Here is a 26,657-nt window from a genome sequence, read left to right on the forward strand (position 1 = left end):
ATGTCTTTGGTGCCTCCTTTGCACCATGGCTGGTGGCTCGGCCTCCTTAGCTCGTAGCTGTACTGATGAGGCCTTTATGGCCGAAACAGCTTGCTGTCTACAGCATTGGGTATCACGCTCCTCGGCTTTCGCCTTGTTGAGCACTCTCAGTAGGCTGCTCTAGTGCTGCTGCATCGCGCAATGCCCGCTACATTTTGTAGTTTGAGCACTCTGGCGCTAGAGCGACGAGCTACCTTAATGTCTTTGGTGCCTCCTTTGCACCATGGCTGGTGGCTCGGCCTCCTTAGCTCGTAGCTGTACTGATGAGGCCTTTATGGCCGAAACAGCTTGCTGTCTACAGCATTGGGTATCCTCATAATTATTATGAGCATTGCCTTTAGCATTATCGCAGCAAATAACTAGCATTAACCGCCCATGACGCTATAATGTTTCTTCTGCTTTTCTCTTCTTTTTTGTTCCTCCCTCTCTCACCAATTGTCCCATCCCACGTACATGTATTTCATCACTCAAGCGAAAACAGGAAACCCCCTCGACAGGCGAACAGCCTTTGGAGAAATAAATACAATACAATACCATGTCTGCAGTACATGATTATTGCACGTCCGCGTTACCACCGACTATACAATTGCGTTGAAAAACACAACCACACACCGCGAAAGGTGCAACGCAGCGCAGCACATGTGCATGTCACTCATTCCTATCCACTCGCGTGACTCGGCTTCAGGATTCACTCATCATGACATCAAGGCTAGCCTAGCGCCTGCTTCAATTCAGGTCACTGGTTAGGTGGCGTAGGCGCTTCATACCCTTCAACGACGTGACTAATGATGACTATGTGCGATGACGTGAATGCGAAACGAAACTAGCTCGAAAGGTGCGACTTGGCCTGTCCTACAAATAGCGCCTGGGCTGGATGGCGTTGTTCCAACTAGTCCCTTATATTTGGAGGTAGCTGCCATTTCTCCCGGCATTCGAAAACAGGTTCTCGTGCTGAGCAGCTGCTGAAATTTTCGTTCTTGTTTTATTCAAGTCCTTTGTCCCTTCAACTCGTTTTCCCCTCTTCCTGAAGTACCAGTTCTCAGACATGATTTGGTCTTCGGTCATAGTTCTAGCGTTGGCTTTGCTGCCAGCTACGCTTGCGTTTCCTCGCTTCCTTCCTGACATACCTAATGTGGGAGCCGTCCAAGGCTTGTCGAATTCACTGGTACCTTCCCCGTCCGGCGTGGCTGGCGTGTAAGTCGTAACGCTTCACTGACCATTCTGGATTATCAATTATTTATTATGTGCGACTCGTACATGTAGGGTGCTTCTTCTGGAGAGTTTGTTTAAGCTACTAGTACATACACAAATAGGAGATCCCCCAGATAGGCGTTAGCCTTTGGGTAATCCTGAAATAGGGACTATTAAAGATCATTATTTAAATAAAAACTCGGATGTTGAGCCATAAATAAGTAGTAGAAAGGAGAAAGACATTATGGATACGAGTTAAGAGTAACTCTCCATCACTGTAACATGATACTTTATACTAGTCCATCACAATGTCATGCATGAGGAGTACCGTAGGAGTTTGGCTTTCGGCTTGTACAATTCGGTTTCGCAAAGCTTCCCATTTCTTTACTTATCTTTGATATTTATGACCCACCCAAGTTGGGTGGTGTGCTGCTTTGCTGCTTCGAATTGTAGTTAGACCGCTTTGTCAGATATCGTACTGGTCTCGTCATCCGGTCCAGTAACAATCGACATTCTTGGTTCCGTTGGGACTGTAGCTTTTGCTCGTTTTCGTTGCGCTTGCCTTCCCCTCTTTGGTCTTTTCCATAACCTTGAACCTTCCAAGTTGGAAGGCTGTCGGTTAGCGCTACGGAGATGTGTTGAAGCTAGGTGTCAGGACGTCGAATGTCTCAGCACTCTGTCAGTTTTGTGCCTAGTTATTGCACTTTCTGACTGTATAAAGTATCATGTTACAGTGATGGAGAGTTACTCTTAACTCGTATCCATAATGTCTTTCTCCTTTCTACTATTTAAATAGAGCAATCTTTTATTGAAATCGTGAACACCTGAAGAAGGTACTACTGGAGATAGAGCGGTCAGTCTACCTTTGCGAATAACGACCCTCGATCGGGCATGAGAAAAGTGTCTTATTCGTCAGCTGGCGTTACTAGCGACGTTGAAAGTGTGTGGTACAGGCAGTAGCCATACAATTATTGTACTACTACTGGTGTCCTTGTCCTCCTGTCGCTGCTGTCACTTGTCGGCTTGGTCGACCGGTCAAGGCTTGAGAATGAGAACTACTACTACTACTACTACCAGTAGCACCAGTAGCAGTAGTACTAGTAGCCGCGCTGAATCGGTGTCTGTTCTGTACATGTCTGTACATCACTACTATGTCTGTACATCACTACTAACGTTAGGTGCGCACCATAATGGTGTAGCCTACCTGTACGGTTGCATTCACCATGTTTGCGGAAGTGGCTCGTGCACTATAAACATTCAGTGTCGAAAGAGTGTCATCGTTTTGCCCCTCACCGTTAGTTGCAGTGTTCACCACGGCATTGTTTGGCGTACTAGTAGTCGACTCTCAGAACATAAACGAAAATTGATATCAGTACTTGTACTACACACCAGAGAACTCTTTTCTCTCATCCCGTCTCTGGTCGCGCAGCATTCGCGAGGCGTGCACGGGAGGTTGGTTCCGTGAAAGTTGGGTGAGGCGGCATGTTTTGGATCGGCTTTGGCCCGTGTGGGAGTCTATTTCGCTAGGTGCGCATTGGCCTCCAGCTGACTAGTGTGTTTGCAAACAGTTGAAATAGGCGTTCACGAGGCGAGCATACCCCACGCGCTCTGCCGACATCCTAAACATCCTGGAACAGTTCTCGCTGGTGTCCTGCCGACATTCCCGCCCACTTTCTAGCCAAGCGGTCTGGCAAGGCCAGTGCGAGTCTGGTGTGTGGTTGACACAGACAGTTCAAAGGCAATGCAGACAGCTGCCTGCTAGTTCTAGCAATCTGCTACTCTCTACAGAGGTTTCCGAGTATTCAAGCGAGCGTAACACTTCCGTCGCTTGCATGTACCTCCGCGTTTCGAAAAAAGATCAGGATAGGTGAGGGAACCAGATAATCGAACACACATACTGTATGTATGCATGACATATGCTGTAAATCGGTAGCCAACAATTTTTTTCCTGATGGCGAGGGACCCGAATAAAAGAGGACGGGATAAGCGAGGTCTGACTGTAAAGTGTGCGTTTTAGTAGTGTTCGCTTCAGTACAGTGTTCCTCATACTAGCACAGTGTTCCTCATACTAGTACTACTATGGATGCGGCTAATGGGGTTTCTCAGCACTTGTGCCAGTGGTTGTGAGGCTTATCCACTCCCCCCCCCCCTCCTATTTTCGCCGCCGAGCATGCTCATCATTTCTCGACCAATGCCGCTTGCATGATCTGTAGGCTGGCTGCATCAATAATTGTGTGTTCTTCGTCTTTTACAGGCATGCTTGGTAAAATATTATTGTCATTGTTAATAATAACGACCTACTTGTTGTTGTTGTTGTTGTTGTTGTTGTTGTTGTTGTTGTTGTTGTTGTTGTTGTTGTTGTTGTTGTTGTTGTTGTTGTTGTTGTTGTTGTTGTTGTTGTTGTTGTTGTTGTTGTTGTTGTTGTTGTTGTTGTTGTTGTTGTTGTTGTTGTTGTTGTTGTTTATTTTACTTCACCAAATGAACAGGCAGACATGCCTTCTCACCTGCCCATAGGACTTCTTGCGCAGGGATGTGAATTGAATAATTATCCTATCCACAATGGGAATTAACCGTATTGCGTGACCGATCCTCCTTTTCCACCTGGACTCCTCATTGGTTTCCCGAGATCCACTCACCCCCAGTTGCTGCATCTGCCGCTAGCAGATTTTTCACCAATGCAAGCCTGTATTGCAATGCGTAGTGGGGGGGGGGGGGGTGGGGACGCATTGAGCTGCATTGTATACACTAACACTAGTGCATTAGAAGAAGAACTACATGTGTGTTGGAGAATCCTTTCACGTGAGCCAGTGGCATACCAAAATGCCAGAATTTGTTCACAATCCAGCCACTTGACTAGTTTCCACCGAATCCAGGGTTGCTGTGAGTAATTGTTAGCAGGAACCACTTTGGTGGTGAGTCTACTCACCTCCCATGGCTTTAGAAGCTGCCCCTATGCCTTGATCACTGAGAATGGTAGCATTCCTATGGATGCGGAAAACTCATGAAGCCTATTCTCTATGCAACTCATGAATGCTTTCTAGTAATCCCTTGAGCGTGGTAGCTGGACACGTAATTTGAAATTAATTCGCTGATGTCATCTTCACACACAGGGTAGGCTTTTAGCCTTTGGGAAATCCTTGACTATAAATATTAACCCTTTGTGTACGGACTGTACAACTTTCGATCCCCTGGGATCGAAACTTTTCAAAATATCAATCAATCGTAACTCAGTCGTTCCTGGGTTATATCCGAAAACTAAAATATGTAGGTCAAAGAGAAAACTCCCAGCTGTCCATTGAAACAATCGCTGAAGCGCTCCGATGTGTGGTTCCAGAGTTAGGAAGCTCGAAAGTCGAACCGCGGCAAATGTCGCTCAATAGCCGCTCGCACAAATTTGAATGAGGGATTTCCCCATCATTCTGGGCATGCAGTGACGTAGAAACACGTTCAAAATGGTAAACAGACTCATGGCAGTTTGTGAATTTTTTCGAAGTAACCGTTAGTTGTTACGAGCAAGGAGAGCGAAATGGCTGATGCAAGACGACTTCTGTCGGAATATTGGCGTTGCAGCTAAGACGCTTGGCTGTAGCGCTGGCGTTTTGACCTTCGTGGTGGCAAGCGTGGGCTCAATGTGTTCCTCTTGCGACGAGCTTTCCAGGAAGCCCCAGATTGAAAAAATCGTCAAAAGGAGACTAAAGTTATGACCCAGATAATTATAGAATTTGAGGTGAGTCGAGATCAAATTCAGTGTGTGTACGATTTTTTCAGTACATAAAGGGTTAATTTGCCATGGAAGGTGGCTGCCTTGCTGGTGTCTGCAAGCGTTGTGTGGTCCGGTCAGGTCGAGAACATAAACCTACCCCTGTACTACAAAGTTTGCAAAGAGATTTGAAATGGAAATAGTGTACCTTGCAAGCACTGGAAATTTATCCCCGCGCAACCTCACGTTTGGAAGGACAGTGCTCCAACCATCTTGCCATGCATTCACACACCTGCTTTTTTCTGTGGTACACTAAGACCTCGCTTTTCCGGACCACAACGTCACGGCCAATTCCATCTACCAGGCACCCTTTGGACGAGTTCCAGTGGAAATGTTACTACTCTTTTGTCCCATGCGTGGAAATAGTGACATCATGTTCCATATCTATGGCCTTTCCCCGTAAAAATGTATGTCACTCGGAGTTGAGGACATTTCAAAGTTACGGTCAGTGTCTGGTCCCGAACCGCCCGGATAAACGAGCTATGAGTGTGCCTGTGTTCACCGGAGCAAGCTAGCCTTGATTGTCCTTATTGTTCGGTTCTCTGCCTGTGTTCTATGTCTGTTTGCGTATCGTGCAGTGTTTGCCAGTCAATTGGACATAGAGCGTCATGTGATGGCGCTCCATCTCGAAGTGGTAGGTAGCATTTCCACCATTAATTTTTGTAATTTGTAATTTATTTCTGAATTCCCCAGAGGCTGAAAGGCCTGTCGAGGGGTCTCCATAATATCAGCATAAAAACATGATTGACGCACATAATGCGGCACATATACATGTACATGAACATGAATGTCGCATATAGAGAGGTGAGAGTGACATAACACTATTCCCTGTGGCCTAAAGGCTGCAGATCTGCCAGGTGGAATGCGTGGAAGCAGTTCTTTCCTCAGTGTTCACCCTCCAGTCGGCTACTACTTGCACTGAGAGGCGCACTAGAGGGCGACCCTTCTCTTCACTTTCTTTTCCCGCTGCAAAAACTATGACATCTTCTCTATTTCTTTTCTTGGCGCTGATAGGTGGAATTCTCTGCCTGTCTCGTGTCGTCAGCTTGAGCATCTATCCGTTTTTGTTTTATTTTTTAAAGAGCACTTAGGGTTCCCTGTAACAAGACGGCAACGTCTGTAGGGCCTTCCCTATATAAAAATATGAATTCTACTACTACTACAATGATTTCCCTAGAGTCTTGCAGACTGTATCTCTTTGAGTACACGTGTCCTGGCTGCGATCCTGCGAATGGGATTTGGGTGTCTCGAGCGTGGTTTGATTTACCCATTTTCCGTCGCTTCAGCCAAACGGACATAATCACTTTGCATGTTCTGCAATCCGAGGAGCATTTGATGTTTTGCAGTGGGTGTCAGCATGTTAAGCCTTGGATGTCGCTTGGGAGAGGCTTTCAAGGCTGCCACACTTGGAGGGAGAAAAATCTGAGGGAGGGGGGGGGGGGTATCCCCCGGCAGGGGTGCAGGGGGCAGCGCCCGCGATGATTTTTTTTAGGAAAATGGCTTGCTGTTGGGGCTCCAGAACACATTTTTTTAAACTGTCCAGCACACGCACTACAACCATGTCAATTATGCGGCAACCGTAGCCTTGTAGCAACGTTCTACAGTAACACTTGCTGCTTTATTCTATTCCAGGCACATACATCATACACCAATATTGAAAAAGAAGTCTACGAAATTGTAGGAACCACAGCTATACCATACATGTATTGGCATATTGTGTATGTAGGAAAAACAGAGGTGGTTGCCACTGAAAAACATTGCATATGAACTGCACAGTATGACAAACAGTGGTAATGTAAAGGCCATTGACAGCTCACCATCAGTCACCGCTTGCGACATAGCAGAGGCCTGCGACACTGTAGCAGAAAGACTGGGTTGCGTCTTCGTAGACTTCGCTCGCTTCTGATTAGCCACCGATTTTCCATGGCGCTCCAAAGTCATATGCTGCTCCATTCCCAAACTCCAAGTCCTTCTGGCATATTTTGCAGAAGGCTTTTCCATCCGCGCGTTTTGATTTGGTCAGCCAATCTTTCAGCACAGGGTTCTCCTCCCAGACAGCTTGATAGCTCACACAACGCCGTTTCTTTTTGCCAGCGAGTACAGTAGCCACAGACTGTGTTTCGACTGCTTCAATTTCACTTGCATCCGAGTCAGACGACGAATCAGACACTGCAATCCTTCTCTTCGTAGCTGCGGGTGGACGAGGTACGGAACCATCATCAGATCAAGCGGAAAGATCGTCGTCATACACCAGAAACGGCTCTTCCGCACGACACTCATCCCAAGACGAAGTTTCGTCGTCGAACCAAGGCGTTCGCGGAGTCGTTGAAGGCTTCGAATCCGACACTATCAGCTGGAAATCCTCGGAGCCTGAGTGATAGTCTGACGACATTCTGAACGATGAAAAGTTAGTTGATCTAACTACTACTTCAACTACCACCACTCGCACCAGAAGTCGAGAAGAAGATCAGCCGTCCTACTCTCGCCTGCATGCGCGTGCAGAGCTCTAGAGGTCGTTGGTCCAAGTACAGTCATAGGGACCTTTCGCATTTGCTACGAAACGAATGCGAAACGAAAGTTTGATTCGGCTCGTAATCGTTTCGTTGAAAACAGATTTCAGGTTTCGCAAGTCGTCATGCAAATGTGCATGGCAACTACGAATCAGGGAGTAGTAAAATATTGTACTACTCCCTGCTACGAATACGGCCACGGACGCCGGTAGTTTGGCGTACGGGTTTTTACACGCACACGTGCATGGATCATGGAATCCAGGGAAAAATGTGTACCTTGCAAAACATGTGTACCTATCCAAATAAATGTGTACCTGACGGATTCGGAGCGTGCCACGAATGAAGAGGCTTCCATTCGTGAAAACGAGTTCTCCGCAGGGACTCTGACGAATCCTCGAACCCAGGTGACGAATCAGCATTCGTTTCGTATCCGTTCGCGGGGTGCGAAAGGTCCCTAACAGTTTTGACACGACGGATCGGATGTCACGCCAGGATTCAGGAACAGGGCATGAACCCTGTGATTCTGCATGCAGCGTCGCGCAGCGCAATGCGCATGCGACGCCGAAACGGCTGAATCGATCATCACTGCGTTTCACAGCCATTTTTGCTCTCAGCCTTTTTTTGCTCTCTCGAATGTTTTCACAGCCATTAATTTTTTGCTCTCTCGACTGTCTTCACAGCCATTTTTTGCTCGTTTTTCTGCCGGTGCTGTTGAGGTTGCACTCGTAATTGTGTTTATTTTGCCCGTATAAGAGGCTTGGCAAAAAAAAATCATCACTGCGTCGTCGTCGATCAGTGCGGCAGTACATGTACTGCAGGTGCAATGCTGTCTAGCGCCTGTAGCAACCGCCGTTGCTACAGCTCATCCCGTACACCGTACATACTCCCCTACATAATAATAATAATGACAGTTCGCATTTCACTCATTGCATGAGGTCAACGCATCTGTTAACAATTTCGAGCCAAGCAGCTCTATCAGAAGCAGATTGCACAGCATCCAGAAGCGACAGATTAATGCATTGTAAGTCTTTCTTGACAACGTCGATCCATCTCAGACGTGGCCGTCCTCGGGGTCGTCGTATGTCTGTTGTGTTGATCGACATTAGGAGGGCTTGGAAAGAGGACGATTCTTCGCCTTCCCTCACTACATGGCCGAACCACAGCAGTCTCCGTTGCCTGCAGACTTGGGATAGTGGGGTCTGCTCGGTTCTGGCATACAGCGCTGTGTTCGAGATTCGTTGTGGGTACGTGATACCAATGATGGTACGTAGTTTCTTCCGGTGCCATACATTGACGACGTCGGTTAATGTTTGCGATAAGGTCCAAAGCGCACAATTATACAGCAAGACAGGCAATATCAGGCAGGAAAACATACACAGCCTGGAATTCAGGTTGTGGCGTTTCCATGGAATGCCTGCAAATGCCCGATTTGCAGCAGACACTCTGGCTGCTATGTCTTCTGCTGTGCCTAGCATACTCCCCAGCAGCTTCACCGATTTCCAGGAATCATCTTCCTTGGTGACAGTGAAATATTGAGTTTTTGCCACGTTCAGCTTCAGATTGTCATCCGAGAAAACGGGTTCACACACACGGACGGTTTCTTCCACAGATGATCGCTCGTTCTGATGGGCAGTGGTGTCGTCTGCGTATTGTGTGAAAGTTGCTGGTAGGTCTGACGCGGGTAGAGCTTGCTCTCGGATCCTACGCATGGAACCTTCGGCGTAAGTTATAAACATTATTGGTGACATTGGGTCACCCTGGACGACGCCGATGTTTGTTGGAAATGGTTTGCTTAGTTGTTTACCAAGCTTCGTGCGGGCTGTTGTGTTTGATACTAGGACTGCAGTGGTGGACGTTGGTGCGCCAGCAGTGGCTAACCTCTCCAGAGCAACCTGACGAATGACAGTGTCAAACGCACCGCTGAAGTCCAATAGTGCCGATGAATATGACCAGTCGCCAAGTAGTGCGCGCTCACACATCGTCCTGGCGTAAAAGACACCATCCGTGGTCGATCTGCCAGGGCGGAAACCAGCTTGGCTCTCTGCCACATATGACTGCACATGGAGTGTGTGTCGTCGAGTGAGTATTGACGTCAAGATCTTACGGACGCCTCCCCTACATACTCCAAGTTTTTTTTTACGGGGTAACGGCCTCTTTTACGGGCAAAATAAAGTCATGTAGACGTGAAAAAAAATTGAGATACCATGAAAGTTAAAATAGAATTTTATTCAAGTACAATACATTGGGAAACTCCAAGAAATTCCACGTAAAACGGACGGAATTCAGTTTTCAATGGCCGATGCCTACCCCAGCACCATCCTGCGTCGACAGGCCTGTCAGGCGCCTTCTAGACCCGCGTAGCCGGAGGTCGACTGCATGGATCACAGCAAATTGGCTGCGAACTCGCACCCAAGCCATGATGATAGAAAATGGCTTGTCCCACTTGAGGGCGAGGCGACCAGCAAGTCGCTTCTGATAGCTGGCGTATTCGCGATGTAGCACCCCATCCGTGGAACAAACCAGTGGTGTGAACGACCCACGGAGGTCCTCGGAGGCCTGACGATACTTCTTTTTCTTCGCGTTAGCAGCGCGGTTGGAAGTAGCTTCCCAGGATGAATGGGAGTAACTGGGTGCGTTGGCATCAATGATGCGATTATCAAAAAACGCCACCCTGTTATCCTCCCACACACCCCGGGCAAGCCAATCTGCCCGAAGAGCAGGCTGCCCCGTCCGATCACCCTCCGGCAACATGATCGGCTCCACGACAACACCACCGAATGCCATATCAGCTAGCTTTGCATCGCTATCACGCAGATCATTGTGGCCTCGCTTGATAAGTCCACCTTTCGGGCAGTCAAGGCCATGCTGGAGAGAGAAAGGCTTCCCGCAACCATCACATTGCGCTGGTAGGGCAAGCGGCTGCCGACCATAGCGGATGGCAAGTTGATCGCGGAATTCTGTACTCGACAGATCATACCCCTCGCGCTTAAGGGGCAACACCGTAAGCCATCCGGAGGCATTTCCCCGTACGATGCGGGAGAGGGTGCGCTCCTCAAGCTGCGGCAGGTCACTGAGAATTGATTGGCTGATTTCAGCGGAAATCACATCTCGTTCCCTGCTGATTTGGCTTGTGATGCGGCGACAGTGAGCGCTGTGGTCATTTACGTTTACGGGGTTACCAGATTGGATTGAGTTGCGCAGGATGTCAGTAGCGTTTCTCGAATTCTGGTAAGCCTGGGGTGCTGTGTGGACAGGATCGGCCAAAGCCAAGCCACCATACTTGACTGGCAGGGTGAGGAGCTGGTGTTCCCGAGGAAGAACCTCCCGCCCAAGGATGGCTGGGGCAAATTGCTCCAGGATGACGTCTCGAAGCGGAGCAAACTCCTCCTCAAGACCCTGGACAACACGCTGCAGGTATGACCACTCACATGAGAGCGAGCGATTCAACGCACAATACGCCGACTGGGGGTACATACTCCAAGTGCATGCAAGCACGCGAGCGTTTTTACAGCTACATGTACAAATGACCCGCCAACTGGACTAAAACGCGCTCAAAATAAAATAAACGGTTGTCCCTCTTTGGGAACAAAATCGGTCGGTTTATTATTATTATTATTATCAAATTTTTGATAGGGCAATCCCCACAGGCCTAAGGCCTTCTTACAGGGTTTGTCGGACAGCCCATCAAAAATCGGACGATTTCCGAAAAATCGGAGCAAGTGGCAGCTAGCCCTGGGCTTTAGATCACCTTCAGTTGCATTCATTCAGTGTTTGTTTCGTTTTACATAATGATTAGGGGTGCGTTTGGTTGGTACGATCTAGAACAGGATCGAACAGCTGGTGCACATGGAGCAGCCTCATGCCAACCAAACGGTACTCCAGAAACAGAGCACTTTTTTGTGGAGAAATGTGCCAAACTTGGTGCATTCTTCAAAATGTGTATGGGTCACCATGGTCACTTTGGAAGGTACAACGAGTCCACCCCAAAACGGCAAAAGCTTATGCACGTGATCATTTGGGACCAAAATCGATGTTCCCGCCAGGGTTCACTGTGAAAATGTGAAACTGCTCGGTCTGCTCAGGCCTGGAGGCCGGAGCAAGCAGAACATGTTCTGGCCGACCCAGAGCAGGTGCAGTCCCAACCAAACGCGCTGTTCTGGTGAATTCTGTTCTAGTTCGTATCAACCAAACGCGCCCTTGGACTTGACAGAGTATGCTAATATTTTCGTGAAATTATGCTTTTCGCATTGCTAAAAAAAACTGCAGAATTATGCTATTTTTATGCTAAAAGTTATCATATTATGCCACATTATGCTGACATATGCTGCTAATGTATATGATGGTTCTGTGCAAAATAACAGATGAATTTTTGTGGAGGGCGTTGTACTGTAGTATCAAAAGTTCAACGGGGTCAACGCACCGTCCGACCTAGCTATGACCGTCACCCTGGTCACTGTCTGATTGAAGTGGACTGGACATGTTATCAAGGGAGTCGTAAGCCTACGACTTCCTGGTGCATCTACTTGTACTTGTACTTGTAGAACATGTGTAGTATCCCTGCCCGACCAATACGGAAGCAATACAAAACTAACTTGACCTTATGAATATTAATTTTAGTGTATCTCCGCATATAAGCGTACGGCGTCTGCTGCATTAAAGCTGCTGCGCATTTCTGTTTAGATGAGATTTCGATAATAACGAGCTATTCAACCTCCAGGTGTGCACCGGAGAGAAAGTCATTTATTTGCCGCTTCTTCTTTAACTTCTAATATATCCTAGGTGTGTACCTAAGAGAATAATAAAAAAGATAACTCGTGTTAATTGCACCGCGCCTACCACTCGGCTACCTGTTACACATGTACAACTGTATGGAATTTGATGCGAACAGGCGGATTATTCCAATTTTATGCGATTCGTATGCAATTTGCCTCGAATTATGCGATTATTCAATTTTGGTAGGAATTATGCGAAAAATTATGCTAGCATAATCTGTCAAGCCCTAATTATGATGCTCTGCTCAGGAAATCTGTTTGGAAGGGCATTCGTTATTGGTGAAGAGTCGTGGGCTGCCGTATGCAACATGGATAGTGATGGTGATGGCTTGACAAATGGCATGGAGCTGGGAGATCCTGGCTGCACGTTCGTGGCTGGACAAACACCCGAACGTACTACGAACCTCAGTAATCCAGGTAAAGTTGTGTGTCTGTGTGCGTGTTTTTGTGTGTGTGTGGGGGGGGGGGGGGGATGAGGGAAGGTGCACGCATATGTGCTTTTGTTTGTGCATGTGTATGTGTAGTTTGCTTCTGCCCATGATTGCTCTGCCCGGAGGCAGATTACTCACTGCAGTCCTCCCGTCCATGCTCTTCTCACCCCAACCCTTACTCTGGCTTCCGCTGTGCATGCGGAAAGGTCTGCCGTTGTCCTGGGATCTCAAGCGCCACGCTCTGTGCTACAAAGCCATCAGATATTCCCTTCGCTATCATTGCCGTAGGCAATGGGCATGTTCAAGGTTTAAGGTGTATGTGTGTGTGTGTTTTTATGTGTGTGCGTGTGTGTGTGTATGTGTATATGTGTGTGTGTATGTGTGTGTGTGTTTGTGTGGGTGGTGTTTGTGTGTGTGTGTGTGTGTGTGTGTGTGTGCGCATATGTGGATGTGTGTTTGTTTGTGTGCGGGGGGATGTATGTTGAATGCACAAGTGTGTACGTTTCTTATTCTTGCAAGTTCTACTGCACACAATGTAAGCGTAGTTCGGTATCTTGTCAAAGGGATGAGCTTTATAATTATGCCCTTAGGACTGTATATCTGCGAACAAATCGTGCCCAGGCTTTTGAAAGATTGTCTGGAGGACAGGGAATGGCTGACGTTTTCTTTTCTTTTCTTTTGTCCTGTTCAGCATTTGCCTGCTCAACCACGGCCAATCCTTTCTGCTTGCGTAAGTATGAGAATTGATAGTGGATAGAGATTAAGTTCAATGGCAATTATTTATTGGTCCTTTGATGAAATCCACCTCAGTTCCGTATCCTTCTTAACATGTAATTCTAGGTGAATTACAGGCCAGGGACCTGCCATGTTTCAGGTGTAATGTAGAATTAGGTGACCAGCCTACCCTTCATACACAATGAATACTCTAGTGCCTTTTGGGTGTAATCTAAATTTAGGTGCCTGAATTCTCTACCGAATTTACCGAAATACAGTTACACCGAAATTTACGTCTCACCAGGTCTGCAAGAATGAGCTGGGATAGAGAGCCAAGGGTAAATGTATAGAAAAGAAAAAAGGGCCAAGGAACTACAAGTTACGCTATCATATCCACTAACACTACCGGCTACTGAACAATAGCCAGTTAATTGTAGAACGTCAGTACCGTCGGTCAGTGTCTTGCAATGTTATCGCATGATCTGATTGTTCAGTAACTGGTGGTGTTAGTGGACATTATAGCCTAGCTTGTAGTTCCTTGGTCCTTTTTCTCTTTTCTCGAAATAAACGTGTGATACAAGGCAGACGTACCCACAATAGGGGCGTCTGAATTTCGGGAGTTCTACTGTGTATGAAAGGAAAGCTGGGCTGAAACTTTCGCCTGTGTGTAGCTGTGCGATAGAATTATCATTGATATATCTGTGTTTATGTGTCTGTCTGTATGAGTGCACGTGTGTGTGTGTGTGTGTGTATGTGTGCGCGTGTTTGTGTGTGTGTGTGTGTGTGTGTTTGCATGGTCATGTGTGGCTTGACGTATGGGGATGTTGTGTGCAACTGTGTATATGTATTTCCATGCTGTTCAGCTGTCACTACCGCAGCAACAGCAGCAACGGAACAAGGTAAAGACCAATCAGCAGCTTTAGATCTTTGACTCACTGTCTTAAAAATGTTAACGGAAGTCTACAAAGAAGGAGGTATTTTGTTGTGAAGGTTGCAGTGAAGTGGAGAGTTAGCCCTTATGTGCAGTATTTAATGCGTGTTTTTTTTGGGGGGGGGGGGAGGAAGTACATGCATGCTAACACACACCCGCACACACATACACACACACACACACACACACACACACACACATACACACACACACACATACACACACATACTTGTACTTGTACTTGCTCACTGCCAAAACTGGTCACGTGGGTCTCCCCGGGAGAGGGGAGAGAGACTCAAAAGGAATCTTGGAAAGATGACTCAATTGGCTATTGAACCGCCCAACGGCCGACACCCCCTGAAATCCCCAAAACTCTGGGTGGACTTGAAAATGATCCCACTTATGGGCTCACCACACCTCAGTAAGTGGGTGAGGACAAGGTGCATAAAAAGGATTGACGGCATCAGGGTATCCGTCCTGGGATCCAACTGCAGGTACCCCTGCCCCCAGTGAAGGTAATACTTGCTACTAGTGTGGGTGGCTAAATCAGAGTGGATCTGATACAAGCTTCACTAGCACCATGATTACACAAGAGTTAATCTAGCCAGAAGTAGTCCATGATTAACAGGTATGTATACTTCAAATAGAAAGTATATGAACCCTGAAACCAACAAAGGTGGTAGGTACAACATTACACCTTCAAGCAGCCGAGCCCGTTGGCAACAGACCCAACACTATCCGGCATAAGTGTACCCACCAACCGAACTAGCTGGCACACACACACATACACACACACGCACACACACACACACATGCACACACACATGCACACACACGTACACACATACGTACTCATGTACAAACATACAAGTGTGCACATGAGCACGCAAGCAGACACACACCCGTACAACACACACAAGCACACACACACATGCACACACATGTACACACATGCAAGTGTGCACATGAGCATGCCAGCAGACACACACCCGTACAACACACACAAGCCGACACGCACCCAAACACAAACACACATGAATGTGCATGCCTTGAGTTCTTTATTCTCACGATGGCACCATCGCCAATCCTTGCATTCCCATTGCTCGACGCAATGGTAGCATCAGAAGTTACAGTATTTCATGCTTCAAGTCCAATCACACGCCAACACCATCATACACATATACAGTACCGGGTCATCAGAAGGTATTTATGTGTGGTACCGTGATCAGCCAGCTGAAATACAATTTACTCGTCAAGGAGGGGTGGCTGAGCCAAAAAATTGCAAATTTAGAGCCCAGATGATGGTGTTCTTGATTGGTTCATGGGGTACTTGATTGGTTCATGGGGTACTTGATTGGTTCATGCGGTACTTGATTGGTTTATGGGGTACTTGATTGGTTCATGGGGTACTCGGGGCAAAACGTGGCATGGTCAATACCGTCGTTACCGTACTGTGTCCAATGCCCCTGTAGGATATTATTGTATACAAATATCGATGACCAGTCTGCAGTCGATATTGTTTGCCTGATGATTGCACACAGACTCAGTGCATGAACCTCAGAGTAGCAAACCACAATGATTGATCCATTGTTGGTTGACATGTGTATGTGTTTGTGTGTGAATTTGTGTGTGTGTGTATGTATGTGTGTATGTATGTGTGTGCATGCGCGTTTGCCCGTGTGTGTGTACTTGCATGTGTGTGCATGTGTGTGCATGTGTGTGCATGTGTGTGCATGTACGTTTGTCTTTATGTTGTTTGTGCATACCTTGCCACTTGTCTGATGATATTGCAACAACAACCTATCCAGCAACCACCTATATAGCAACCACTGAACCAGCAACGATCGTAACAAGCATTAATGACACGTCCGTTGATGTCACCTCGGCTACTGAAGTCATGACAACAGGTATGGATAATTTACACTTATTGGACAGTTCATATTTATTTTACTTTTAGACTCGGGTGGAGAACCAAGGATTAATTTGCAAGGAGAAATGAGCACCAAGGAACTACAAGCTGATTGTGAATTAACTGGTGGTGTTAGTGGACATTATAGCGTAACTTGTAGTCCCTTGCTCCTCGTTTCTTCATATTTATGTTATAACCTATTGAAAATACATTTTAAGGATCCCCCATTGGCTAGAAGCCTATTTTGGGGCGTACGTCTTTGGTGAAGGGATCAGATAACTCGTGTAAATGAAGAAAAAAACAAAAACATTCTGTAGTCCCAGGGACCAGTACATTTGTAATGCACATGTGCAGTCCTCAATGGACTTTTCCAGATTTCTGTCCCTTTGTTTGGCTGGTGTTTGCACATCGAGCTGGGTACGTGAACATTAATATTAAAAAAACACATGCTTGAATCAAAGACCAGATCCTAATGCCTCGTAGCTAAGGTGATTGGTTGATAAATATTTTGAATCCTTGGCAATCTCCATCCTGGGCTGATCAATTGTTCATTCAATTGTGTATAATTATGTCTTTTTTCAATCGGATACATCCATTGCCACTAGCCTTTTGTTTCCTGCCTGGAACCATTCTTTCTGCTTCATTGTATCACATGCTCTACAGTGGAAATAACCTCCATCTATCTTCCCATCTTGGTGCTCCATCACAAACTCTCGGCTGCACCGAATAGAATACATTGCCTGTATTTCACCCATTGAGCACCATTCCGGAATTGTCATGAGGAAGCTCTAAATACTGGCAGGTAAACTAGTAATATAGTAATAAAGAATGCCAGTGCTTTGAGCTTCCTCATCACAACACCTTGATCATCAATGGCCTATTGAAAACAGACAACGCCTTCCATTCAGTGCAGCTGAGAACCTGTGCTGGAGCAGCTTGCGGCAAAGTAGGATGGAGGTGGTGTTTTCAAGGGTCCCTCAGGAAGGCCATGTGTTCCTCACTATCATAAAAGAGTCTTACGGTAGGTAAGGTGCGGATGCAAGTTTTTAAGCTCCGCTTACTTTAGGTCCCTGTGGCAGAGAACTTGATCTGGACACACTAGGAATATGGCATTGAATATGGACATCGACCTCGCCTTGCTGACTTTCGAAGAGCTGCGGCATCTTGCCAAACAACATCCTATTGACGGAGCCGAGTCAAAGAGCCGAGTTGATCTTGTGGTTTCCCTAAGACAAGCTGGGGTGGGTGTAACCCCGATCAAGGCCAATGAGGTCAGTACTAGTAGTAGTCTGAAGTCTCTAAACGAGCTTGTATGTGTGGTGATAGAGCTAAGAGAGCAACTTGAGCAAGCGAAGCATGATAATGCCATTGTTTCTTCACTTCGGGATGAGGTTTCCAGCCTAAAATTGGAAGTACTAGAGCTGAGGAACTTCACTACAGGCGCACTTTCTCAAACTGCCAATGACACCCACAACCGTCGCACAAGTGCTAACGAAGTTACCATAGAGCCTTCCCTGTATGAAACTGACACATCCATCACCACTGCACCGCAATCACAGCACACCTCCACATCGCAGCATGCACGCTCAAGTTCAAATGACCGTGCTACCGGTATGCACTCGCAACCACGTGCCGCTTCCCAGTCCAGCGACACTACTCGTACAGCACCTAGACCTGCTGGCAACGGTCACGTCACTACGGACAGCAGTTCCCGCAACAAATCAGATGGACAGAGCTCTTGGGTCGATGTTGTACGACGTCGGGTCACATCTCGGTACGTCAAGCCTATGCCCACGGTCGAAACAAACCCTGTAGTCCTGACAGGTGTCGAAAAGGTGGACAAAGCGATATTCTATGTAGGAAACGTCCACATGGGCTGCAGTGCCGACTCCATCAAGGATTGGTGTCAAGAGCGTGCAGTGGATGTGCTCAACTGCACCATCTTGGAATCTCGCACCTTCGGAACAGCTTACGCCAGAGTGACATTCCCAGCCTCAGCTACGGAAAAGGTACTGGGTGACGGATTCTGGCCTGCAACTATCCAGCACACCGTAAGAAAGTGGCGGTTTGCAGATTCAAATACGAACAAACCAGGTAAAACCTCCACGTCGTCAGAATGATGGCTTCCGCACCGCTGAGCGCCCAGGCCTTCCCATATTTTCCTAAGACTCAACATAACATCACTATTGTTACGATTAATTGTCGCTCCGTGTCGAACAAAATCCCTGAACTCCATGCATTGTGTCGATCCAACACACCGACTATCCTATGTCTGACAGAAACCTGGCTCTGCCCGATACATATGGTTCCGTGGACTCCTAGCTAAATTATCTGTGATGTACAATGTTTCCGGAGCGTCTCTGGCGTGGATTACGGACTACCTAACAGATAGAACGCAATCAGTGTCAGTCGAAGGGGTACTCTCAGACCCACTGCCTGTGAAGTCGGGAGTCCCCCAGGGATCTATACTGGGGCCTCTACTATTTTTGTTGTATATAAACGATCTACCTGACTGTATAGATGGTTTGTCACTATTTGCTGATGACACAGCCCTCATTCAGTTTGACGCTGACATTGCAAACCTGTGTACGAAGCTTCAGACTGGAATCAATGTTGTTCATGAATGGATGTTGTCATGGCGTCTGAAACCCAATATCTTGAAAACAGAAATAGTCTTTCTCCCTCAAATAGACCACCCTCCTACATTTACCCTTCCCGGACTTGATTCGGCTATTAATATTACTATTGTAGATACGCACAGGCATTTGGGTGTTGTATTTGACTCGCAATTGTCCTGGAATTCTCACGTAGATTTTGTATGCAACAAAGTTAGCAAATCTGTAGGTTGCCTGATGTCTCACTGCTCCCACTTGTCTCCCGAATGTATTCGTCTCTTTTATAAATGCTACCTCCTTCCTATCTTTCTGTACGGCGCCACTGCTTGGCATTCCCTGCTTAGTAAATCTGCTGTACAGACACTAGAAATACATCATAAACGTGTGTTGAAAATTATTTTTCGTAAACCCACTCTTTTCCCCTCTACTGATCTATATAGTTTGGCCTCCACCAGCCCCATCTCTATCCTGTCGCAGAGACAGTCATGCGTTCTGGTCCATCGTATTAAACTGAACATTGTCCCTGAACATCTCACCAAGTATAATTGGTTTACTTTCGCACGGGACACTCGCAATGGCATAGTACTTCCCAGAGCTTTGTCAACTATGTTTACCAAATCTCCTATCTTCTCTGCATACTCGTATTGGCTCAAGCTGCCCATGGAAATGAAGACAATATCCAATATTAGACAGTTCATAGACCATGTTAAATGTCATGCCACGTTGTAGGCTCGCTCGCCTCTTTTGCTAGCTTATCTCGCCGCTCTCCACCATGGTCAACATAGTGATACATTTCACCCCGCTGATGCATTATTTTCTTCCGATTATCATCTTCTTTCCTTCATTCTTTTTTTTTTTTTTCTTCTTCTCTTGCCATGGCTGGCTAACGCCCCCTCCTTTGCATTGGCTTCTGCCATTGGACGGTGAAATAATAATAATAATCATGATCAAGAAAGTGAAGCTGAAACTTCTTGCTAGTGAAGCTGAACCAAGAAATGAAATTCTTGAATCCCAAACCCCGACCACCATCCCCTCCTGGATTGATTACTTATAATTATAGCCCGCTACGACTTGCCTCTCAACTGATGGTTGGCGTGAAGAGTCGCTGACGGTGTGTGGGATTATCGCATTGGTGCAAAAGAAACAAAATTTAATTTGTGCTGCCCAGCAAGCCGAATTGCGCGGTGGTGCAAAAGAAAAGAAACAAATTTGTGCTGCTCAGCAAACTGCTGGGCAGTGTGTGTGTGTGTGTGTGTGTGTGTGTGTGTGTGTGTGCGTGTGTGTGTGTGCATGTGTATGCGGGTGTGCGTCGTGTATTATAAATTGTAATGCTACGAAGGCAAAACTACAAGTTAATGTTCAATTTAAGCTGTGCAATGAAAGCTTGAATTTTGCAAAAACTTCCCGCAAATCGGTTGTGATTAGTGCTGAAGGGTCAATGTAAGTCTACAAAACAAATTTCCGGTGTGTTAAAACTTCAGCTTCCCTGGCTGCGTACGTGTCGCACTGAACCTTGGAAAACAAAATTTCGGCCGCAACAAATTTTAGGCCAAAAATGCCCAGGCCGAAAGAGATGTGGAGTATTAATTTTGCAACAAGGAGGACTAGTTTCGCTGTAAGCATTTCCTGTAGTGTATGTCGACATGTATTAATAAAAATGTGAAACGATGATCGCAAGGCACACAACGAAAAGGAAAGAGGATTTGTTCAGAATGGAACATGTCGACATAACAGGAAATGCTTACAGCGAAACTACTTCGAAGTACATTATAGACCTCCTTGTTGTTACATTAAAACTGCTGTTTCCGAAACGCTTGTTAGCGAGTATCATTATTTTTGACTTAGTGTATAGAAATGTATAGTGGGTAGCGAATGAAGTGTGAAGAGTGGTGGTATCTGCTGTAGAGAGTCGCTCGTCCAATCACTGTCTTCTTAATGTGATTGCTTGGCTGCAGGTGGTCAGTCAGCCCTTGCTACCATTCCTAGCATGGTGTTGCTGGCCCTGATCCTGGCAGCCATGCTGTTGCACTAGTCACAACACAGAGTGGCTGCTGGCACAACAAGCGGCGCAGATTCATGCCCCACGCTCGGAATAACACGTCTTGCAGCTGGTCTGACTTGATATACACATGTATCATCTATCGTCTCCCAGCTACAGGCCGCCGCAACCTGGATATTGCTATTTTCTGCTAGTTGCTTCGAGTTTGTGTTAACCTGCAATTATGCCGAATCTGCGCTATTTTTTCTATCTATCTATCTTTCTTTCTATCCATCCATCTATCTATCTATCTATCTATCTATCTATCTATCTATTTATTTAGCTATCTATCTATTTATCTATCTATCTACATATATCTCTTCTCCTCTCTCACCATGCATGCGTCACACTCTCTTGAGATATTTATATATATACACACTTGAGAGGGACGAAAAGCGTTTCTTCTGTAACTCTGAGTTTCACGGTTTTAACCGATCATCAGACAGCAACTTGACTACAATTTTCAGAAGATAAGATTGATATATGTTGGACTCAGTAGAGCGTCCAGCCCCTATATGATGTCCAACCCCTATATAGAGTCCATTGGTCCAAAATCCACTGTACAGAGTCCACACTTGGAATCAACTGTGAGCTCAAAGTTTCGGTGGACATCACTCCCTGTATAGAGTCCAGCCAATTGGCTTCACCCCTATATAGAGTCCATTGGTCCAAAATCAACTGTACGGAGTCCAAACTTTGAAATCAACTATAAAGAGTCTTTATGTGGACAACACCCCCTGTATAAAGTCCAGCCAATTAGGCATCCCCTATCGAGTTCGAAAATAGACATAGGATCTGCTGTAAGCAGTGAATATTAACCAGAAAACGGCCTCTCCCTTTAATCCTTTACATCATTCACTTCTCAAGATAAAAAATATGTATTGAGGCGCCACTGTAGCCACTTCATTACATGAAAAACCCTACAAACACCATCCTCAAATCAAGTGGTCTCTTCGCAGACGCTGCAAATTACAACATCTCAATCATGTAGTGTTGCCAAATTATTGTGCACGCACACGCACACACACATGCACACACCCACACAACGCCAAGAAAATAACTAGAAAAAAACCAAACCAAGAATCGAAAGAGAATAATGGAGAGCCCAGGATTAATTATTTGTTTTCAAATTATTGTGCGCGCGCGCGCACACACACACACACACACACACACACACACACACACACACACACACACACACACACAACTTATACAACGCCAAGAAAACACCAAGAAAAGAGTAGAGACACAATACACACGCAACTCCAACAGCCATGCAAACGTCCACCCATTTACATGTAAAGTCAAGAGGGACAACAAATAATTATACGAAACGAATGCGTACGGGGACGGGTACACGCACGTTTACATACACGTAGTAGTGTAAGAGAGTAACATAGTGCAGTGGTCAGCATAATACTAGCACATGCTGAGAGTGCAATAGCAAGCTACACCATTGCTCATGGCCATGCAAATGTTCAGCAGCACTCAGTTCCGCAAGCTTCTGAAGATCAGCACACCTGCAACAAATAGATAGCACAATGATACTCTTATTACCGTAATGATGCATGGGAGCACACAACTACCAAGTTCTCAACGAATGTGATGCTCAATGAAAATCAATCCACTCAAAGACCTGTGAACAGGTGATGGTGGGGACAATAATCTATTAGTAATACGAGGAATAAGATCGTTTGTGCACACTCAAGACGCACAGACACACCAACATACATGTAGTGTACACAGTGTTTCACTTCACTTCAACTAAATTGAAATGAGATGATTTGAACAATCTGTACAGCGTTGCTGTCAGTCAGTCTTCCCCAAGATGGAAATGCAATGATTTGTTGTCACGAGGCAGTTTCACTGACACAATGTCATGTTCGTGACATCAAAACGGTTACTTCAGGGAATACGAGTATTAGCTTGAGAACCTTTTTCTTGTCATTGGCATACAAGCAATCCTCCTAGTCCTACTACTACTAGTACACTGGCACTGCGTTTGTGGATCCCATTGTATTTGACATCATACTACAGGAAGAGTGTCGTGGAGTTCACATAATTATCACAGGGATAAACTTGAATACATTTCTCATGAAATAAAAATAATTGATGATAGCTAGACGATCATATACGATAGATGCAAAGTCCTTGCAGTCCTTGAGGACTATTACGAAGTGGTTAATTACTTTTAGGGCATTCATTCAAGCAACATCAAACAAACGCGATACGCTCCTTGAAAATGGAAAAAAATTCAAGCATAACGACAGAACAGCAGACCAATCGAAACGAGTAAAAGCTTCCTTACCTCAGTCATGGTCCTGCCATGTAGTTGGACAGCCTTTTGACACGGTGGTACGCAGCTCTTGTCCAGTCAAACAGGGGTATCCTTGTGGCGTCGAACGAAAGAGAGTGTCAGTGTATCTGGTTCGTCAGATTGCAACTGTGCTGAACTTTTCTCGTTCTCCGCTTTCTGCTTTCATCCCTCGCTCTGATGAAACTGTTCAAACGTCTTACTAGCAGCAATGGCCAGCCAAACAGGGGATCCTTGTGGCGTCGAACGAAAGAGAGCGTCAGTGTACCTGACTCGTCAGATTTGAACTGTGCTGAACTTTTCTCGTTCTGCAATTTCTGCTTTCATCCCGCGCACTGATGAAACGTCTTCAGAGAACCACAAGACGCTTTCCAGATTTGATTTTGACCGTCTCCTTATCCTCCTTGGTTAGCTCGAGACAGATTACTGTTAGCAACTGCACAGCAGAATTGGCAGCCATGGCTGAAGTCACGGAAGAAAGGAATGCGCTGCCACGAGGCAAGCAAAACTGAAAATGTGTTCTCTTTCGGGCACAACACACAGGACGGCGTGACTGGATAAACTGGACTTCTGGACTGTGAATAGGGGACTTGTAGAAAAAGTGTACTCCTTATAGGTGATTGCGCGGCAGGGTGAAGCTGATCAAAACTGAGTGGACTCCTGGACTCTGTATAGTGGATTTTGGACCAATGGACTCTATATAGGGTGCTGGACATCATATAGTGCATGGACTCTATACTGAGTCCTACATATAGGCTGCAAGCTTAGATCATAGCGCGAATGGATGGTCCGGGCTGATAGTGTAATTGTAAAAATGCGTCAGTTGGTTGCCGGGGTGCAAAAATAGGCGCAAATAAAGAATACACTTTAGGCCTAGGCTCATGCGACCACATGTTCTTCTGAGGGAGGCAAGAAGAAGGACAATTCGGTAATTATGAGCAGCACATCACCTGCGAGTGGTGAGAATATATGCCTCAACATTCTTCCTCCCAGCAATTTGCTTATAGGTCCCACCATTCTACTGAGGATGCGCTAAGCTGCGCCATAAACAGATGGCAGTGTAGCTTGGAAGGGCGGAACGTGGTCGTGTGTTATTTTTAGACATGAGCAAAGCTTTAGATCGAATCCGCCATGACACCCTCCTGGATGATCTTTTCCAATGCGGCATCGGAGGCACAGCCTTGTCCTGGTTTGCATGCTATCTGTCCGACCGATACCAGCGGGATTAATAATGCCAAACTGGTCAGACCGCTACTCCCGTCGCATGCACAAGAGGAGTTCCACAAGGATCGGTGTTGGGACCTGTCCTCTTCACGATATACACAAGAGAGGTACCAACACGTGTAAATAGTGACTCGCTACTCTACGCCGACGACACCTGTCTATTAAAGGCCTGCAAAGTGTCCAACATCTTGAGCATGCTGAGGGTTTTATCAGAAGATTTCGCCGCTCTCTCTCTCTCTCTCTCTCTCTCTGTTTTTGGTGGACAAAAATATCTCTGGCGTTGATTGCTTTCTTGCTTCGATTTCTGCCGCGCCTTTGTTCTCGTACTCCCCTTTATGTACAAGTGTTGTGCAGACCCTCCTTTAATATAGTCTGTCTCATTTTGTCCTGAGATGTTTTGATGCATAGTGATTGTGACGCTCATCATTCGCTCCCTTGTCACTAGACAGTTCTGTCCGTTTGGTTTTAGCGAATTCAAATAAAGAAAACAACAACAACAAATTCACAAGCAAACGCTGGACTTTTGGGAGATGTCCGATAGCGGCTGCTAAAATGTTCTTCCAAATCGACAAGAAACGCTATGCATGGTCCTTCAATAGCAGGTGTATCTATACAGTAACAGCCTCATTGGGCATCTGCCCGTGTTATTCGGATGCCATATTTAGGCTCCTTCTCAAAAAGGAACTGATTATGCCAACATTTTGCCTACAATGCATTATTAATGATGCCTTCAATAGCAGGTGTGTACAGTGTATCACAGCATAATTGGGCATTATTGTTATTATTACACCTTCCAGTGGCTAAAGATGAATCAGTGCCAAAATACATGTAGATGAGGAGGGGGCGTTTGCCAGCCATGGCATCTGCCATTGTTTTTCGGATGCCATTTATGCTCCTTCTAAAAACGGAACTGATTATGCCAAAACTTGTTCCGGCATTTACCCCTAACCGGAGCCTAACTAGTAGTCATGTAGTACTGTAGTCTGACTGTAGGCACTCCACTGACGAGGCCGCATGATTTTACTGACTACAGTCTACACTACACGGCTACTGCACTGTCTGTATCGTGATGCATCGATCCACTGGCAACGACATAAACATTACGTGTCGAGGTCGGCTGCAGATCGAGAGGCAGTTGTGGTGGGAGTCACTGGGGCGGTCACCAGGTCACTGATGGTCTGGCGCCAGTGCAGTGGTGATCTGGTGCGTGTGGTGGACTGGTGGTCTGGTGCGTGTGGTGGATTGGTGGTCTGGTGCGTGTGGTGGACTGGTGGTCTGGTGCGTGTGGTGGACTGGTGGTCTAGTGCGTGTGGTGGTCTGGTGCAGCAGTGGTGCGCGTGGTAGACTGGTGGCCTGGTGCGTGTGAGGGTTGATGAAAAGGAACAGCTACGTCATTGCAGCTGTCCGAAGCTCGAAGCTCGAGGAGTCGAAGCCGGAGTCCGGAGATAAGGACTTAGGAATCGTTAGGTACCTGCAACATATTATGCGTATTGCGGACTATGCATGACGAAGCTAATCATGCTCCACTCCGATATACAGCCTCTTTTAGTTAGTACCGTACACTCGACATGGTGCCACTTGCATTGCAATAATTATTGGCCCGTGAAAGCCCGGTCACGACCCACTGGCCACTGCACTGCACGTGCACTGGTGTCACTGTCTGGAGTCTCTGGACTGGCCTCATGCAGCGCGAGCAAGCGGATTTAATTGTTGCGTTTGTGCGGTGTTAGTTCCAAATCCCGGCTACAACAGTACATGACTGATTGTACATGACTTGTACTGTTGTGGACATGGAAATCCGGTCGCATGTCCTGCGGCCCCAGGGCGCTGGACATGCAGCGTGGCCGGCCAAGCGGTAGATCTGCACGTACATGTACATGTAGATCGTCAACATGACTTGTGCACTGCACGCAGTGAGTTTAGAGTTTAGACTGTAGATATACCTACCCGCTGAGGGCGCCGGCCCCGGTCAACCGACTGGATTTCCATGTCAGCTACAGTACATGTACTTACATTGTACTGATAGACGGGATTTTGAACATGCCCATTGCACATACCGGTGTACATGTACAATGTATACATGTACAGCCACAGGTACCAATACAGGTACTGTAGGGGCAGAAAATTTCGTCGGTCAATAATTTCGTCCAACTCCAAAGAAAAGGAGTTCGTCCAGTTGAAAATGTCGTCCATGGATCATAAGAGTGTA

General features: G+C 46.4%; 1 protein-coding gene across 1 annotated transcript; it reads left to right on the forward strand.

Annotated features, from left to right (window-relative positions):
* Nucleotides 1-957: 957 nt before the first annotated feature.
* LOC135811362 (temptin-like) lies at nucleotides 958-20,929 on the forward strand. The gene is made up of 7 exons (XM_065324592.1): nucleotides 958-1,233; nucleotides 5,569-5,624; nucleotides 12,522-12,689; nucleotides 13,395-13,433; nucleotides 14,281-14,316; nucleotides 16,157-16,255; nucleotides 20,828-20,929. Exons 1-7 carry the CDS (start codon nucleotides 1,085-1,087, stop codon nucleotides 20,902-20,904), a joined length of 624 nt encoding a protein of 207 aa, XP_065180664.1. The 5' UTR covers nucleotides 958-1,084; the 3' UTR covers nucleotides 20,905-20,929.
* Nucleotides 20,930-26,657: the final 5,728 nt, after the last annotated feature.

The sequence above is a fragment of the Sycon ciliatum genome, chromosome 3, assembly GCF_964019385.1.
Source record: "Sycon ciliatum chromosome 3, ocSycCili1.1, whole genome shotgun sequence".
NCBI lineage: Eukaryota > Metazoa > Porifera > Calcarea > Leucosolenida > Sycettidae > Sycon > Sycon ciliatum.